Genomic DNA, 19260 nt, shown 5'->3' with positions numbered 1-19260 from the left:
GGGGCTACGGCCTTAAAGGAGCCTGCAGACAGGAAAATAGAGACACCCTTGAAATCTATTTATGTTGCAGCAGGGGCCTCCCTGTTATTGCAGGTTGTTGGGTGACCCACGTCATACATACTTGGGCCATACATACTTGGGCTGGTAACCTTCAAGAGGGCCTTACTGGGGACAAGTCCCTGGCTGATATGGTGACGCTGATTCAGCACATCCAAGAGTCTGCCCGCTTCCTCTGTGATACCATCAAAGGTATTGGCATTATAAATGCCCACACCTCTACCATGGTGGTTTTCACATGCAGAGTGTTATGGTTGCGTCAGTGGGTGGCGGATGCGGAATCTAAAAGGAGTGTGGAAGCCTTGCCCTTCACAGGTGAGTGGCTGTTCGGGGGTGAATTGGATACCTGGATTTCGAAGGCTACTACTGGAAAGTCCACGTACCTTACATCTGCTGCTCTGCTGGCTAGACGTTCTTATGCTGGCCATACACTTGTGCGATGCCCCGCGACGCGACATCGCGGGGCATCGCACCGGCACCTGAACTGCCAAAGTGATTACCATGCGATAGATCGCATGGTAATCACGTGATGGGCACGTCACCGCCGAGTGGGAGCGGCCTCTGTCAGCTCCCGGCGAGTGTCCATCGCACATCGCAGTGCGATATATATCATGTGGGTTTAAAACCACATGCAATCGCACTGTGATGCGACAAATATTAAGTGCAGCACAAAATATCTTGAGACGCGATATTCGACCGGCGTGCCCGCACATCGCGTCTCAAGGTACTAAAATGTGCATTCAATCCTTCGATTTCTCTCACAGATGTGGTCGAAATCAAAGGATAGCACCGATTATCTCATAAGTGTATGGACACCATTACAGTAGACCGCAACTGCAGTCCTTTCGAACAGCGCGCGTTAAGGGTAAGGAAAGAGGTGCCTAAAATGTGGCACAAGCCTCCAGAGGCAAGTCACGTAAACCCAACACCACTAGTTCTTAGGACCAGAGCTTCAGCCGTCTCCTCAAAACCCTCCGCATGTCGGTGTCCTTCTGCTCCAGGGGGATCTCATGGTGGGAGCTCATCTGAGATTCTTCAGCTTCGTCTTGTACGGCTCCTGCCAGGGTGCCTGGGTAAAAGACCTGATCTCCCAGGGCTACAAACTGGAGTTCGAAAGTTCTCCGTCTCACAGGTTTTTCAAGTTTGGTTTACCAGCTTCGGAAACCATACGCCTCACGTTACATGAGGCCTTTCAAAAGTTGGCTCAGACCCAGGTCATTGTTCCTGTGCTACTTCAGCAACAAGGAGAGGGACACTATTCCAGCCTTTTTGTGGTACCAAAACTGGACGGTTCAGTGAGGCCCATTTTGAAACTAAAAACGTTAAACCTTATCTGCAGGTTGTTCAGTTCAAAAGGGAGTCTCTGAGAGCAGTGATCTCAGGTCTGGAGGAGGGGGAGTTCTTGGTCTCTCATAAAGAACGCTTACCTCCATATTCCGATAAGGCCGCCTCATCAGGCCTACTTCAGGTTTGCCCTGTTGGACAAACACTACCAGTTCCAGGCGCTGCCCTTCGGCCTCTCCACGGCCCCAAGGGTCTTCAACAAGGTGATGGTGGAACTTCTGTTCCAACTCAGCATTCTAGAAGTTAACATTGTCCCCTACCTGGACGATCTTCTGATAAAGCCAGATCAAGGGAACTTCTGCTGGACAGCATATGCTGCACGACGTCCCTGCTGTCACGCCACGGTTGGATTCTGAGTTTTCAAAAATCCCACCTGGTGCCTCGGAATAGTCTTGGACACAGTGGCGCAGAAGGTCTTCCTTCCTGTAGACAAGGCGAAGGCTCTTCAGGAGTTGGTTTGGGCTGTTCTGCAGCCATGCAGGGTTTCGGTACATCTTTGCACCAGTCCTTCGAGGCCATTTAATTTGGCAGATTCCATGAAAGGACCTTCCAAATGGATCTCCTGAAGAAGTGGTCGGGTACGCATCTACAGATGCACCTGGTCATACGTCTCTGACCACAGGCCAGGATTTCTCTCCAATGGTGGTTGCAGCCCTCCATCCTCTTGGAGGGGCGGAGCTTGGGATCCAGGATTGGATTCTCTTGACCACGGACGCGAGCCTTCGGGGCAGGGGAGCTGGTACCAAAGGTACACAGTTTCAGGGCCGGTGGTCAAGACTTGAAGCCTGCCTTCCTATAAACATACTGGAACTCAGAGTGATATACAATGCTCTGCTACAGGCTTCTCATCTGCTCCAAGGTCAAGTCATTCAAGTTCAGACAATGCCACGGCTGTGGCTTACATCAATCAGCAAGGAGGGACGAAGAGCAGGGCCTGCATGTGGGAGGTATCCAAGATTCTCCCCTAGGTCGAAAGGAATGCAAGGGTGGTGTCTGCAATATTCATTCCAGGTGTGGTCAACTGGGAGGCGAACTTCCGAAGTCGTCACAAACTCCACCCAGGAGAGTGGGGTTTCCACCCTCAGGTGTTTCAACTGATAGCAGATCTGTGGGGCTGTCCGCAGATCGATCGGATGGCCTCTCGGCTCAACCACAAGCTTCAGTGCTATTGTTCCAGGACAAGGTACCCTCTGACGACTCCATGGATTTACTAGCTGGTGTACCTGTTTCCTCCGATTCCGTTGCTCCCCAGGGTTCTAAAAAGAATAAGAGAGGGAGTTCAGGCAATTATCATTGCCCTCGACTGGCCTTGGAGGGTTTGGTATGCGGATCTTCTGGCCATGGCCATAGAAGACCCCTGGCCCCTACCACTAAGGGAGGATCTTCTTCAGCAAGGGCCGTTCGTCTAACCAGACTTACGGCGGCTGTGTTTAATGGCATGGCGGTTGAGCGGAACCTTCCATCTCAGAAAGGAATTCCAGGTAAGGTTATTACCACCATGATTCAAGCCAGGAAGGCTGTCACGTCGAAGTATTACTACGATATCTGGAAAAAAGATATGTCTCCTGGTGACAGGGCAGAAAATATCCTCCTGCAGATTTCAACCTGGGGCACTTTCTGCGTTTCTTACAGGCTGGTGTGGATATGGGCCTAAGGTTGGTCTCCATAAAGTCGACCTTGTCCATTTTTTTTCAGAATAAATTTGCTGCTTTGCCTGAAGTCCAGACATTCCTGCAGGGTGTCCGTCACATCCAACCTCCTCTTGTGCCGCCCACGGCACCTTGGTATCTCAACGTGGTTTTGTCCTTTCTCCAGTCCTCCTGGTTTGAGCTTCTGATATCGGTGGAGGACAAGTACCTTACCTGGAAGACGGTTATGCTCTTCGCTTTGGCTTCAGCTAGGCGCATTTCAGAACTTGGCACTTTGTCCTGGTGAAGTCCCTACCTGGTCTTTTATGAGGACAGAGCGGAACTCAGAACTCGACAACATTTCCTGCCTAAGGTGGTTTCTGCATTCCACTTGAATCAGCCTATTGTGGTTCCAGCGGCTTTGGCCACTTCCTCTATTCCCGAGTCCTTGGATGTGGTGCAAGCCCTGAGGATTAATGTCAAGAGGACTGCTGCAGTTTGAAAATCGGATTTCCTCTTTGTGGTATATGATGCTCTCAAAAATTATCTTCCTGCTTCTAAGCAGTCCATTGCCCGCTGGATTAGACACTGTTCAACCGGCCTACGCTTCGGCGGCCTTGTCTATTCCTCGGTCTGTCAATGCCCATTCCACCATGTCTGTGGGTTCTCCTGGGCAGCTGCCCGGGGTGTTTCGGCCCTGCAACTGTGTCGGGCCGCTACCTGGTCAGGGACAAACATTTGTCAAGTTTTACAGGTTTGATACCCTGGCTACAGGGGATGTCCAGTTTGGACATACAGTGCTGCAGGCATCTCAGCATGTTCCCACCCGTTCTGGAAGCTTTGGGACGTCCCCATTGTACTAAGTTGTCCCCAGTATCCCTTATGGATGATAGAGAAAAGAGGATTTTAATTACCTACCGGTAAATCCTTTTCTCGTAGTCCATAAGGGGTACTGGGCGCCTGCCTCTGTGCTTTGACTTCCGGCAAGTTTAGTTCTTGTTTGATGTTGGTTACACAGCTATTGCTGTTCTATGGTTCACTAGGTGTTGCTAGTATGTTTATTTTGATGCGTGCTGGTTCGTTAATCTCACCACTAGTTGTATTGTCGTGTTCCTCCTCTCAAGTATGTCCATCTCCTTTGGGCACATTTTTGCTAGACTGAGCTGTGTGGTAGGGCATAGAGGGGAGGATCCAGCACACCCCGTTGAAGAAATTTAAAGAGCATTGGCTCCTTTGGACCCCATCGTACTAAGTTGTCTCCAGTTGTCTGGGCATATTTGTTTGCCAAAAATGTGTCTTAGTCACAGCGTAATGCAACTAGTACACAGCAGGAGACTGTGCCGAATAATTTGATATGCAACACTTGCATATTCTGTGCGAGTCTGTATATGAAGCACAACGGAACGTGTATTGGGGAAAAAAAAAGCTGTAACTGCTACATTGTAGCACTTCATATGCAGATTCAGAGATTCAGCCACACACAGATATACATGTGTCATATCAAATTAATCAGCACAGTCTACTGGTGTTGTACTGGTACAGTCTGTATAACAGACGCCCAATGCTAAAAGAGTCTCACGGGACCTGGTGTGCCAAGAGAGGCTGTTTGGCGTGGCTGCAGTATGTAGGAGGACACATCTGTATGCTGTTTTAAGTGCAACTTGATTACATTATCAATATACATTTGACATTAATTTTCATGACTTTTTTCTGTGCAGCCAACAGTCTCTTCCTAGCGCTACCCTTCTAGGAATTCTAATCCACCACTATTTAAGTATTACAAAAAAAGTTAAAAAAACAAAAAAAAAACAAACAAACAACACACAACCACAGCCACTGAGCAGGGCTTTAGTATACTCATCCCAACTACAGCAGTCATTTGCAAAATGCCAAAGTTCAGTATCTCAGCTACCAAAGAGACATTTGTTCTCACTGTCTGAAATGCATTAGGCTGATCATAACTAGCTGCTGATTGGGTGTTATTGCACATTTGCACTACAGTAAATAAGAGACAGTGGCTTGGAGATGGAAAGTGGTTTGGCAGAAATATGACAGGATCCAGAAAGTAAATGACAATTCAATTTCTGATTAGATAGACCAATTCCAGCATTGAAGGCCAGGTAAATGTACTCGTTAAAGTATTTATTCATTAATAACTAAAACAAGTCAAATAATACAAATATTTACCATGATGAGGTTGGTGGAGCAGCTGTTGGATTCCAGCTTTTCTAGCCAGTAGGAAATCTGCCAGGGCTTGACGGGGAGAGCTATCCTCCAGAAGCATAATGGAGCATAGTGCCTCGGCAACATTTTGATCAGATGCTGAAGGACATTTGAGGAGGGACTTGCTTTCTTGTAGTATGGTGGAGCTGGAAAGAGGGCAAAGTGATGCTTTACAATGGACTTACAGAAAGATGGAACTTTCCTAGGACAAATGTTATGATTAATCAGAAACAATCTATTTTATGGTCATGTCAGGTGTACAGGTGCTTACACACAGAGAAAGCTATTTTCTTCTCGGCCAATATTCACGAAAGGCTGTAGCCTCAGATTATGAATGGTAGAGAAGCATCACCATAGTAGCTTTTAAATGTGTTTGGATTTAACCACTAAACTGACAATTCCCCTTCCAAAAAAAAACCCGCTCAGAAAATAAGATTTTACTCACCGGTAAATCTATTTCTCGTAGTCCGTAGTGGATGCTGGGGACTCCGTAAGGACCATGGGGAATAGACGGCTCCGCAGGAGACTGGGCACATCTAAGAAAGATTTAAGACCATCTGGTGTGCACTGGCTCCTCCCCCTATGACCCTCCTCCAAGCCTCAGTTAGGAACTGTGCCCGGAAGAGCTGACACAATAAGGAAGGATTTTTGAATCCCAGGTAAGACTCATACCAGCCACACCATATAACACGTGATAGGAACCCCGGTTAACAGTATGATAACAAAATGGAGCCTCTAAAGAGATGGCTCACAACAAAACCCGATTTTTGTAACAATAACTATGTACAGGTATTGCAGACAATCCGCACTTGGGATGGGCGCCCAGCATCCACTACGGACTACGAGAAATGGATTTACCGGTGAGTAAAATCTTATTTTCTCTGACGTCCTAGTGGATGCTGGGGACTCCGTAAGGACCATGGGGATTATACCAAAGCTCCCAAACGGGCGGGAGAGTGCGGATGACTCTGCAGCACCGAATGAGAGAATTCCAGGTCCTCCTCAGCCAGGGTATCAAATTTGTAGAATTTCGCAAACGTGTTTGCCCCCGACCAAGTAGCTGCTCGGCAAAGTTGTAAAGCCGAGACCCCTCGGGCAGCCACCCAAGATGAGCCCACCTTCCGTGTGGAATGGGCTTTTACAGATTTAGGCTGCGGTAAGCCTACCGCAGAATGCGCCAGCTGAATAGTGCTACAAATCCAGCGCGCAATAGACTGCTTAGAAGCAGGAGCACCCAGCTTGGTGGGTGCATACAGGATAAACAGCGAGTCAGTCTTTCTGACTCCAGCCGTCCTGGAAATATAAATTTTTAGGGCCCTGACTACGTCCAGCAACTTGGAATCCACCAAGTCCCTAGTAGCCGCAGGCACCACAATAGGTTGGTTCAAGTGAAACGCTGAGACCACCTTTGGGAGAAACTGAGGACGAGTCCTCAATTCTGCCCTATCCATATGGAAAATCAGATAAGGGCTTTTACAAGACAAAGCCGCCAATTCTGAAACCCGCCTGGCCGACGCCAAGGCCAACAGCATGACCACTTTCCACGTGAGATATTTTAAATCCACAGTCTTAAGTGGTTCGAACCAATGTGATTTCAGGAATGCCAAAACCACATTGAGATCCCAAGGTGCCACTGGGGGCACAAAAGGAGGCTGAATATGCAGTACTCCTTTGACAAAAGTCTGAACTTCGGGCAGTGAAGCCAGTTCTTTTTGGAAGAAAATCGACAGAGCCAAAATCTGGACCTTTATGGACCCCAATTTGAGGCCCAACGTCACCCCTGCTTGCAGGAATCGACCCAGTTGAAATTCCTCCGTCGGGGCCTTCATGGCCTCACACCAAGCAACATATTTTCGCCAAATGCGGTGATAATGTCTTGCGGTGACATCCTTCCTGGCTTTGATCAGGGTAGGGATGACTTCCTCCGGAATACCCTTTTCCTTCAGGATCCGGTGTTCAACCGCCATGCCGTCAAACGCAGCCGCGGTAAGTCTTGCAACAGACAGGGTCCCTGCTGCAGCAGGTCTTGTCTGAGCGGTAGAGGCCAAGGGTCCTCTGTAAGCAAGCTCTTCTTGGCCAATCCGGAACCACGAGTATGGTTTTCACTCCTCGCCTTCTTATTATTCTCAGTACCTTGGGTATGAGAGGTAGAGGAGGAAACACATAAACCGACTGGTACACCCACGGTGTCACTAGAGCGTCCACCGCTATCGCCTGAGGGTCTCTTGACCGGGCGCAATATCTTTTCAACTTCTTGTTGAGGCGGGACGCCATCATGTCTACCTGTGGTTTTTCCCACCGGTTGACCAGCATTTGGAAGACTTCTGGATGAAGTCCCCATTCTCCCGGGTGGAGGTCGTGCCTGCTGAGGAAGTCTGCTTCCCAGTTGTCCACTCCCGGAATGAACACTGCCGTCAGTGCGAACACATGATTCTCTGCCCATCTGAGAATCCTTGTGGCTTCTGCCATCGCCATCCTGCTTCTCGTGCCGCCCTGTCTGTTTACATGGGCGACCGCCGTGATGTTGTCTGACTGGATCAGTACCGGCTGGTTTTGAAGCAGGGGTCTTGCCTGGCTTAGGGCATTGTAAATGGCCCTTAGCTCCAGGATATTTATGTGAAGAGAAATCTCCTGATTTGACCACAGTCCTTGGAAATTTCTTCCCTTTGTGACTGCCCCCCAGCCCCGAAGGCTGGCATCCGTGGTCACCAGGACCCAGTCCTGTATTCCGAATCTGCGGCCCTCTAGTAGATGAGCCCTCTGCAGCCACCACAGCAGCGACACCCTGGTTCTGGCCGATAGGGTTATCCGCTGTTGCATCTGGAGATGGGACCCGGACCATTTGTCCAACAGGTCCCACTGGAACGTCCTTGCGTGGAACCTTCCGAATGGAATTGCTTCGTACGAAGCTACCATTTTTCCCAGGACTCGTGTGCATTGATGTACCGACACTTTTCCTGGTTTTAGAATGTCTCTGACCAGAGATGACAATTCCTCGGCTTTTTCCAGTGGAAGAAACACTCTTTTCTGGCCTGTGTCCAGAATCATTCCCAGGAACAGAAGACGTGTCGTCGGGACCAGCTGTGACTTTGGAATGTTTAGAATCCAGCCGTGCTGTTGTAGCACTTCCTGAGAAAGTGTCACCCCCACTATCAACTGTTCTTTGGACCTCGCCTTTATCAGGAGATCGTCCAAGTAAAGGATAATTAAAACTCCCTTCTTGCGAAGGAGTATCATCATTTCGGCCATTACCTTGGTAAAGACCCTCGGTGCCGTGGATAACCCGAACGGCAGCGTCTGGAACTGATAGTGACAGTCATGTACCACAAATCTGAGGTACTCCTGGTGCGGAGGGTAAATGGGGACATGCAGGTACGCATCCTTGATGTCCAGGGATACCATGTAATCCCCCTCCTCCAGGCTCGCAATAACCGCCCTGAGCGATTCCATCTTGAACTTGAACCTTTTGATATAAGTGTTCAAGGTTTTTAAATTTAAGATGGGTCTCACCGAACCGTCCGGTTTCGGTACCACAAACATTGTGGAGTAGTAACCCTTTCCTTGCTGAAGGAGGGGTACCTTGACGATCACTTTCTGTGAATACAGTTTTTGAATAGCCACCAACACTGCCTCCCTGGCAGAGGGAGTTGCCGGCAAGGCAGATTTTAGGAAACGGCGGGGGGGGAGACGTCTCGAATTCCAGCCTGTACCCCTGAGATACTACTTGAAGGACCCAGGGATCCACTTGTGAGAGAGCCCACTGTGTGCTGAAAAACCTGAGACGTGCCCCCACCGTTCCCGATTCCGCCTGAGCAGCCCCAGCGTCATGCTGTGGACTTACCGGACGCAGGGGAGGACTTCTGCTCCTGGGAACTAGCTGTGTGCTGCAGCTTTTTCCCCCTTCCTCTGCCCCTCGGCAGAAAGTATGAGCCTCTAGCCCGCTTATTTTTCTGGGGCCGAAAGGACTGTACTTGATAATACGGTGCTTTCTTTTGCTGTGGGGTAGCCTGTGGCAAAAAAGTCGATTTCCCAGCAGTAGCTGTGGAAACGAGGTCTGAAAGACCTTCCCCAAAAAGTTCCGCCCCTTTATAGGGTAAAACTTCCATGTGCCGCTTGGAGTCGGCATCACCTGACCATTGCCTAGTCCATAACCCCCGTCTGGCGGCAATGGACATAGCGCTTATTTTTGATGCCAGCCGGCAAATATCCCTCTGTGCATCACGCATGTATAAGACCGCGTCTTTTATATGGTCAATCGTTACCATGTATAGGGACAATATTTTGCTATCAATGTTTTCCGACAGGGAGTCGGACCACGCAGCAGCAGCACTGCACATCCAAGCTGATGCAATAGCGGGTCTCAATATAATGCCAGTGTGTGTGTATATAGCTTTTAGGGTACTTTCCAGCTTTCTATCAGCCGGTTCTTTTAGGGTGGCCGTATCCGGAGACGGTAGTGCCACCTTCTTTGATAAGCGTGTCAATGCTTTATCTACCCTAGGGGGTGTTTCCCAGTGTGACCTATCCTCTGGCGGGAAAGGGTACGCAGCCATTAACCGTTTAGAAATGATCAATTTCTTATCTGGGGAAGTCCACGCTTCCTCACACACCTCATTTAATTCGTCAGATGCAGGAAAAACTACTGGTAGTTTTTTCTCACCAAACATAATACCCTTTTTTGTGGTACCTGGGGTATCATCAGAAATGTGCAAAACATTTTTCATAGCCTCAATCATATAACGGGTGGATCTATTGGAGGGTACACTCGTCTCATCATCGTCGACACTGGAGTCGGTATCCCTGTCGACATCTGTATCTGTCATCTGAGGTAGCGGGCGTTTTATAGCCTCTGATGACATTTGAGACGCTTGGACAGGCACAAGCTGAGTAGCCGGCTGTCCTATGTCGTCAAACCTTTTATGTAAGGAGCTGACACTGTCACGTAATTCCTTCCATAAGTCCATCCACACTGGTGTCGACCCCGCAGGAGGTGACATCACATTCACAGGCATTTGCTCCGCCTCCACATCATTATCCTCATCATACATGTCGACACAGCAGTACCGACACACAGCAGACACACAGGGAATGCTCTTACAGAGGACAGGACCCACAAAGCCCTTTGGGGAGACAGAGGGAGAGTATGCCAGCACACACCAGGGCGCTATATAACACAGGGATATCACTATACAGAGTGTTTTCCCCTATAGCTGCCTATAATATAAATATACTGCGCCTAAATTGTGCCCCCCCTCTCTTTTTTACCCTTTCTGTAGTGCAGGACTGCAGGGGAGAGCCAGGGAGCTTCCTTCCAGCGAAGCTGTGAGGAAATAATGGCGCCAGTGTGCTGAGGGAGTTGGCTCCGCCCCTTTTTCGGCGGGCTTTCTCCCGCTATTTTATCGTTTCTGGCAGGGGTTAATAATATACACCTATATAGCCTCTTAGGCTATATATGGTGTTAGTTTTGCCAGCCAAGGTGTTATTATTGCTGCTCAGGGCGCCCCCCCCCCCCAGCGCCCTGCACCCATCAGTGACCGCAGTGTGTGGTGTGCATGAGGAGCAATGGCGCACAGCTGCAGTGCTGTGCGCTACCTTGGAGAAGACAGAAGTCTTCAGCCGCCGATTTTCCGGACCACCTTCTTGTTTCTGGCTCTGTAAGGGGGACGGCGGCGCGGCTCCGGGAACGGACGACGAGGTCGGGTCCTGTGTTCGATCCCTCTGGAGCTAATGGTGTCCAGTAGCCTAAGAAGCCCAAGCTACCACCACTTAGGTAGGTTCGCTTCTTCTCCCCTTAGACCCTCGTTGCAGTGAGCCTGTTGCCAGCAGGTCTCACTGAAAATAAAAAAACCTAAACTATACTTTCTTCTAGGAGCTCAGGAGAGCCCCTAGTGTGCATCCAGCTCAGCCGGGCACAGAAATCTAACTGAGGCTTGGAGGAGGGTCATAGGGGGAGGAGCCAGTGCACACCAGATAGTCCTAAATCTTTCTTAGATGTGCCCAGTCTCCTGCGGAGCCGTCTATTCCCCATGGTCCTTACGGAGTCCCCAGCATCCACTAGGACGTCAGAGAAATTATTAGTTTTTTTTTTTTTTATGAGTGAATTAGGTGAAGAACATGAATTTAACCCTATCCAAAATAATTTTAATAAAAAAAAAAAAAAACACAACAACATCGATCAGGAACATTGCGGCTTTCATTTTGAAAGCCGGGACAGCCTCCAGGTACATGGGGGGGGGAAAGGGGGGTTAATTTACACTTCCCCAGCATCTGCCATTGTCTGCAGCCGCTGGAGGGGGGGGTCCTGCCGTGATGACCGATAATCAGTGATCGGCAGCAAGGCAATCAGTAGGGGAGAGTGCAGGGAAGCAGAGGGACCTTCCGGTCCCTCTGACAGCAGCAGCGGAGGGAAGTTTCCCTTCCCTGACGCTGCTAACACTTTATCTGACTGGTCGCATCCTGTGCGACCAGGTCAGATAAAGCACTTGCAGGCATGGTCGCATCTGATGCAACCATGCCAGGCAAGTGGTTAACAAAGAAATAGAACAGATTAAGACATTTTAGTTATACTACTGTATTATTTAGTTAACACCTAGGCGTTGGTATGATGTATATATTGCAACTATTGATGATTTTTCTATTTAATAGGTGTTTATATCTATGTTCAATACGGCGTATGAAACTTGTAACCAATGGTTGCATTATTACGGTGTATCATTTCAGGTGATTTTGTATAATTTAATATTAAAATTAAACCCATTTTAACTACTGTTTCACAGAAATATAAAATAGATTTGGTGCGTACCGGAATGTCCCAGCTGCAGCCACCTGACGTATTAAAATCGGGAACCTAGCGAGGACAGGACTGTAGCGAGAGGTGGCGGAATCCAGCTGGAGCAAGGAGTGCAAGTGACAGCACAGAAGGTAGAGTTGAGTTGCACGGAGGTATTGAGAAGATTCCATCGCACTCCACAGCTTTTCTGGAATCTCCAGCAAAAGCTTGATCTGGGCAGCAGTGCTGTAAAATCTTTCCTGGGACTAGGTAAAAATAATAAAAGAAAAAAATAAATAAACATATTAGTCTCATTAGTCCCCCTTTAATGTGTACTTCATTACGCTATGTATTGGTTCATTTGAATATCTCTCTATGTTATGCACCGCAAATAGCAGAAAGCAAAACAAAAGGGTAACTTCATTATAACACAGTGATTAAAGAAACAAAAAAGAGGAAGACATACAAGATAATGGTAATTGCAGCCACAACAGAAGCAACTTGACATTCCTCTGCTGTAGTGCAACTACAATTTACAGCGTTAATGACAGCAATAGACTAAAATTGAAAAATGGGAGTTGTAGTTCCAAAGCCACAAGTTACCCACAATGCCATCATATTATGTATCCATGTACAGACAAAAAAAATTTTTTTTTTATATATATAAAAAAAATTTTTAGAGAGAGAGAGAGAGAGAGAGAGAGAGAGAGAGAGAGAGAGAGAGAGAGAGAGAGAGAGAGAGAGAGAGAGAGAGAGAGAGAGAGAGAGAGAGAGAGAGAGAGAGAGAGAGAGAGAGAGAGAGACATATACAATCCACATACAGACCACCATATACAGGTTGAGTATCCCTTATCCAAAATGCTTGGGACCAGAGGTATTTTGGATATCGGATTTTTCCGTATTTTGGAATAATTGCATACCATAATGAGATATCATGGCAATGGGACCTAAATTTAAGCACAGAATGCATTTATGTTTTATATGCACCTTATACACACAGCCTGAAGGTAATTTTAGCCAATATTTTTTATAACTTTGTGCATTAAACAAAGTGTGTCGACATTCACACAATTCATTTATGTTTCATATACACCTTATACACACAGCCTGAAGGTCATTTAATATAATATTTTTAATAACTGTGTGTATTAAACAAAGTTTGTGTACATTGAGCCATCAGAAAACAAAAGTTTCACTATCTCACTCTCGCTCAAAAAAGTCCGTATTTCGGAATATTCCGTATTTCGGATATTTGGATATGGGATACTCAACCTGTAGTGGCAAATTTTCAATCCATAATTTAATCCAATTTAAAGTGCATTGTACAGCATGATGGCAATGGCAACAATTTTAACAGCATAATACTCATCATAACAGACAGCAGCTTTCAGTGCAACAGCACCTTTTTCATGGCAAACGCCATATACAACTGTAGCCTCAGCCAGCACACATATTTATACACCTCATAATAAACAAGTACAAAAACCCTGTGTAGGGCACCTGAAACACTATTCTGGAAGATCCTCACTAAATCCCGGTGTCCGGATCCCCTGCACTCCCCCCGCTGCTTACCAGCTCCGGCGTCTCACATCAGTCCACACACCACTCTGCGCTAACCCCCATGGCGCCCAAGCCGGAAGCTCACACATTAGATCGCCGGAAGGAGAGCAGCGTACCCCCACCCCCGACGTATCGCTTCCACATAAACAAAACAAAAAATTTAAAAAACATACACATACTGTATATGAATATCTAAATCGGAGCACAGGATTTGATGTGCGCACAGTCAATAGCTATAGATTTCACATTTAGCATTCTGCTTTTGAGCATTTATTCATGAGTTAGGCATCTATTTATGTGAGGTATGGTTCCTTCGCAACCCGCTGCTATGTATCTTTTTTGGAAGATCCATATAGAATATAGTTAGCTCTTATATATACACACACACACACACACACACATGTGGATGACATGCTCCGATTTAGATATTCATATGCAGTATGTGTATAGTTTTTATTTTTTGTTTTGTTTATGTGGAAGCTGTCGAAGTCAAAAATATTACATAGAGAGAACATACAGACTCCACACATATTGAGTAGCTATGCTTGCAAATACGTGCAGCGAGCACAGCAATATATGGTAACATATGCATTTACACAGACATACCACAGAGATAGATTCGACACATTTCATACAGCACATAATTAGAACATATCAAGCGCATGACATCATAATGTTTTAAATGTATTTAATGGAGTAACGTCATGTATGTGTATTATTGGAACGAAGCAAGATAGACATGTCGTGTTTGGTATTAAAGCAACCAGATTAATGTGTATATCAATTTGATGCCTGTTAAATTGTAGCTCAGATTAAATGTATGAAAGCTAAAGTCACTCTTATTAGAACAATGGATTTCCTGGAGGACAGCATGATTGTAGCCTGGAGCCAGTGGCTATCTCCTGTAATTTGTCCATCAAGGCTGAACCTTGTTTGCATATGAACTGACCAGTGACTCATCATCATCCCTCCCCTAGACTAGATGTGTGCACTCCACCAAAACACATAGTATATAGGTGATCACACACACAGAGCCGGCTGCTTCTTTCCTGTTTGTCCCAGATGATGATGGAGATGCTGTCTGTCCAGTGCCTGCATGATTATACAGAGAGAAAGAGTGATATAGGAGGGGAGACTTTATATGAGAAAAATATGGTGATGTATTTGCTGGCTGTGGCTGTATTTTGAATTAGATTGTAATAACCGCTTACTGTATAAATTGTAAATATATATAATATATATATATATATATATATATATATATATATATATATATATATATATATATATATATATATATATATATATATATATATATATATACACACACACAACAGAGAACCCAGCACTCACCAAAGTAAACTCACTTATCCTCAACAATTCAATAAATAAATGATGGGGGTTTAGTTGGTGGATTGGCCAATGCACGGAAGCCTGCATACCGATTTTCAAGGTACCCCACCTTCATGCAGGTCCTACACTATCACAGAGTCTTAAAACCTGACTACCACACTGCTGCATCATCTGCCTGCTAGATGTAATGTGTACCTGCCACAGACTTTATGGCTTTTAAAGGCACACTAGTCACCTATTGCACTGGCTCAAAGATGATTGCTAAAGAACAGCTGAGACAGGTTCAGGATAATAAAGTCCACACAGGGGTGCATGAGAAAGCTAGTGGCCACGGTTAATAAGAGCTAACCATAGATTAACCCCTTCATATACACACAGAGGAAAAACCACAGCACTCACCACACCAGAAGCGGGGCACAGCTATGCACTTACCACTCACAGGGTGGGGTGCATGTAACACTGCACTCTCCACCACAGAAGCGGGGTATACAGCTGTACTTACCACTCACCTGCATGAAGGTGGGGTACCTTGAAAATCGGTATGCAGGCTTCCGTGCATTGGCCAATCCACCAACTAAACCCCCATCATTTATTTATTGAATTGTTGAGGATAAGTGAGTTTACTTTGGTGAGTGCTGGGTTCTCTGTTTGTATTTATTAGAGCGATGTGGTCATGGGCTACATGCACCCCGCCCTGTGAGTGGTAAGTACAGCTGTGTACCCCGCTTCTGTGGTGGAGAGTGCAGTGTTACATGCACCCCACCCTGTGAGTGGTAAGTGCATAGCTGTGCCCCGCTTCTGGTGTGGTGAGTGCTGTGGTTTTTCCTCTGTGTGTGTATATATATATATATATATATATATATATATATATATATATATATATATATATATATATATATATATATATATATATATATATATCTCTCTATCTCCACACACACTGTACATGTGATATATTGTATACATATCCTTTAATATCAAATATATACATCAATGAGCTTTGGAACTCAGACAATGTGTGCGTGTATTGTTTTCTCTTAAGGGATGTAGTGTTTTGCGATGTACAGCGCACTTTTATCGTATATGGTAATAAGATGCGCCTGGCGTCTGCAGTATATATTAGAGCGGGCATTTTAAATATTTGTTAGAAAGCAATTTGGTATTTACAAAGCGATACGTCACTTCCGGGGGATCACCCGAAGCATGGTGAGCAAAGCGAGCTATTCGAGGGGACACGATGCACTAATTGGGGTTCCCAGTTACTTTACGGAGAAAACGACACCATAAACAGTCCAAAAACTCATGTCGACAGTTTGACCTGTCGACCTAGTACATGCCGACCTAACGGACATGTCGACCTAATGCCAATGTCGACCTTCAGTGGTCGACCTAAGTTGGGTCGATCCAATGACCCATCCTTCACAAAGGACCACATTTGGTAGGTACTGACCACTATATACTGGGAACACCCCCAGAAGACCTACTGTTTTGGAGATGCTCTGACCTAGGGCCTAATTTAGATCTGATCGCTGCTGTGCACAATGCACGCTGCTGCACCGCAATGCACGCGCGCGTCGGACGGCTACAACGGGCATTGGCGGTCAGCGACGGGATGGTGTGAAGGACCCATTTGCACGGGCGTTCGAATGGTGATTGACAAGAAGAGGCCGTTTGTGGGTGGCAATTGACCGTTTTAGGAAGTGTCCGGAAAAACGCAGGCGGGCTCAAGCATTTTTAGAGAGGGTGTCTGACGTCAGCTCCAGTCCCGATCAACAGGATCAATTGCACTGGATAAGTCCTGGGCTGCGCAGACTGCACAAATTTATTTTTGTGCAGCTCTGCAACACATAGGAACGCACACTTACACAGCGATTTTACTCTCCCCCTGTAGGCAGCGCCCGCCCGGCCTGGCCGGGGAAATATATTAGACTAACATGTATGCAGCTTAAGTGTTCACTTGTTGCCTGTATCACAGCCTTTTCCCATTGTAAAGAGATAGTCAATGTTATTCACTTCACCCATCAGTGGTTATATTGCTATGATTACATATGTAGGTAAATAGACAAACATCTATCTCAGGCATTCCCAACCACGGTCCTCAAGGCACACTAACAGTGCAGGTTTTAGTGATATCCAGGCTTCAGCACAGGTGACTTAATTAGTAGCTCAGTTATTTGATGTAACCATCTGTGTTGCAGGCTGGATATCACTAACACCTGCACTGTTAAGGCCCGTACACACTGGCCGATATATCGGCCGTTCTCTTGAACGCCCGATATATCGCGGGTCCGTCGGCCAGTGTGTACAGCCGATACGTCTGAACTCCGTCGTTCACAGACGTATCGCGTCAGCCCCGCAGCACAGCCTGACGGCCAATATAGCTACCGATATATTAGCGCGTCGCTGTGTGTGTACGGGCGGTCACATGCTGCGGTGGTCAGCGGTGATTTACAGTTGAACTGGGCGGTCGTGTGTACACGCCCGCCCAGTTCATGACGTCAGTCCCCGACGGATCTGGCAGTGTGTATGCTCAACACAACACACTGCCCGATCCGTCCATAGATATATCTGCCGATCAATTGATCGGCAGATATATCTTCCAATGTGTACCCACCTTAAGTGTGCCTTGAGGACCGTGGTTGGGAATGCCTGATATATATATATATATATATATATATATATATATATATATATATATATATATATATATATATACACATATATACACACACACACACACACTAGCAACATGGTCCCATCATATGCTGGGCCACCCAGGAATCACCGTCTGTACCATCTCCATTGTTGCCGTGGGAAATAAGGAGGGTCACTATACAATGTATAGGATCTACCAATATTGCAAATTAGACTCTGTTGTCCAATTCAGGTTCTACTTCAAATGCATCAATCTGATCAGCCAGCAACCAAGTCACCAGATCGATCAGTTTAGTCTCGTGTGACCAAATTGCCACAGATTCGGTCGCATCGTCCGAATGACCAGCCGCCAGATCGCGCCCTGCTTACCTGCGCCGTGCTGGGACCCCGGAGGCCCCCGGCCGGGCTCGGCTTCCCTTTCAGAGCCCCGCAGTACCGCTCCATGTCCCGGACAGCTCCCACAACCAACCCGGCGCTTTTCCTCATCTCCTCAATGGTGTCCGCCGCCTCGATCAGATCCCGGTATCTCTCACCGACCATCTGCCGCAACTCCTCCTTCTTCTGCTCGATCTCAGCCCGCACCTTACGTTCCAGTCCGCGGATCTCCTCCGCACTGTGCGCCTCAAACAGGGCACTGGGATCCCGCATCTCAGCCACTTTATCCGCCATGACAGCCTGCTTCTGCCACCGCATCCAGGAGCGGCTGAACTACACCTCCCGTCGCTCTTTGCGAGTCACAGCAACGCTTTAGCGGCCTACGGACGCCCGTGGCATGATGGGATTAGTAGTTTGATAAAAGTTAGACAGGCTGAGAACACAGAACCAGAACTTCTGTGTCATGTGACCATCGCTGCTGACACGTGGCCCGGAAATGTCAGAGCAGCGTGTAGCGAGGAGGAAGGGTGTGTGCGTGAGTGGTTGATTCTATGGGTTCTATTCATGAAGCAGTGAATTAGTGGAGAAGTTGCTCATGGCAGCCAATCAGCTGCTCTGTATAATTTTATAATATGCAAATTATAAATGTTACATCAAAGCTGATTGGTCGCCATGAGCAACTTCTCCACTGTCTCACTTCTCCACACTTTTCACTGCTTCATGAATAGACCCCTTCATCGGTTGTGTCTATGTTGCCTTCTTGCAAAGGACCTGGACGTGACAAAACGAGAGGGCGGGAGAGAACTTCCGCCCTTACAGCTCCTAAATGTTTTCTTCGTTCTCCGATCGTCTGGGATATATTTTTTTTTCTGTGCAGCATTGGACCCTCGCGGGCTCGCTTCGCTTGCCACGCATCGGGCTCGGTATCTCGCTCCGCTTCGCTCGCCACACTTTTCTATTCCAAATAGATTGTGACATGGACCCAGGGGGTTATGGGAAAGGTCCTCTGCACGAAGAGAATCTAGATGCTACTATTCTACACTGCTCAAAAAAATTAAGGGAACACTAAAATAACACATCCTAGATCTGAATGAATGAAATATTCTTATTAAATACTTTGTTCTTTACATAGTTGAATGTGCTGACAACAAAATCACACAAAAATTGTCAATGGAAATCACATTTATTAACCCATGGAGGTCTGGATTTGGAGTCACCCTCAAAATTAAAGTGGAAAAACACTACAGGCTGATCCAACTTTGATGTAATGTCCTTAAAACAAGTCAAAATGAGGCT

The 19260-nt window shown here is 46.8% G+C and overlaps 1 protein-coding gene across 3 annotated transcripts in view; it reads right to left on the bottom strand.

The window, feature by feature from the left end:
- Nucleotides 1–18477, bottom strand: part of COG1 (component of oligomeric golgi complex 1) — an 86887-nt gene extending 68410 nt beyond the window's left edge. The window contains exons 1-3 of one of the 3 annotated variants that reach the window (XM_063961161.1): nucleotides 17959–18477; nucleotides 12055–12287; nucleotides 5217–5398 (exon numbers count right to left, since the gene is read on the bottom strand). In XM_063961161.1, the coding sequence (XP_063817231.1) occupies nucleotides 5217–5398; nucleotides 12055–12287; nucleotides 17959–18282 (739 nt within the window). In that variant the 5' untranslated portion in view covers nucleotides 18283–18477. The remainder of the gene's footprint in view (nucleotides 1–5216; nucleotides 5399–12054; nucleotides 12288–17958) is intronic. The other 2 variants (XM_063961160.1, XM_063961159.1) reach the window with 2 other exon arrangements.
- Between the last annotated feature and the right edge of the window lie 783 nt (nucleotides 18478–19260).

The sequence above is a fragment of the Pseudophryne corroboree genome, chromosome 3, assembly GCF_028390025.1.
Source record: "Pseudophryne corroboree isolate aPseCor3 chromosome 3, aPseCor3.hap2, whole genome shotgun sequence".
Lineage (NCBI taxonomy): Eukaryota > Metazoa > Chordata > Amphibia > Anura > Myobatrachidae > Pseudophryne > Pseudophryne corroboree.
The sequence above is the reverse complement of the archived record's forward strand: the minus strand, read 5'-3'. Positions and strand labels throughout refer to the sequence as shown.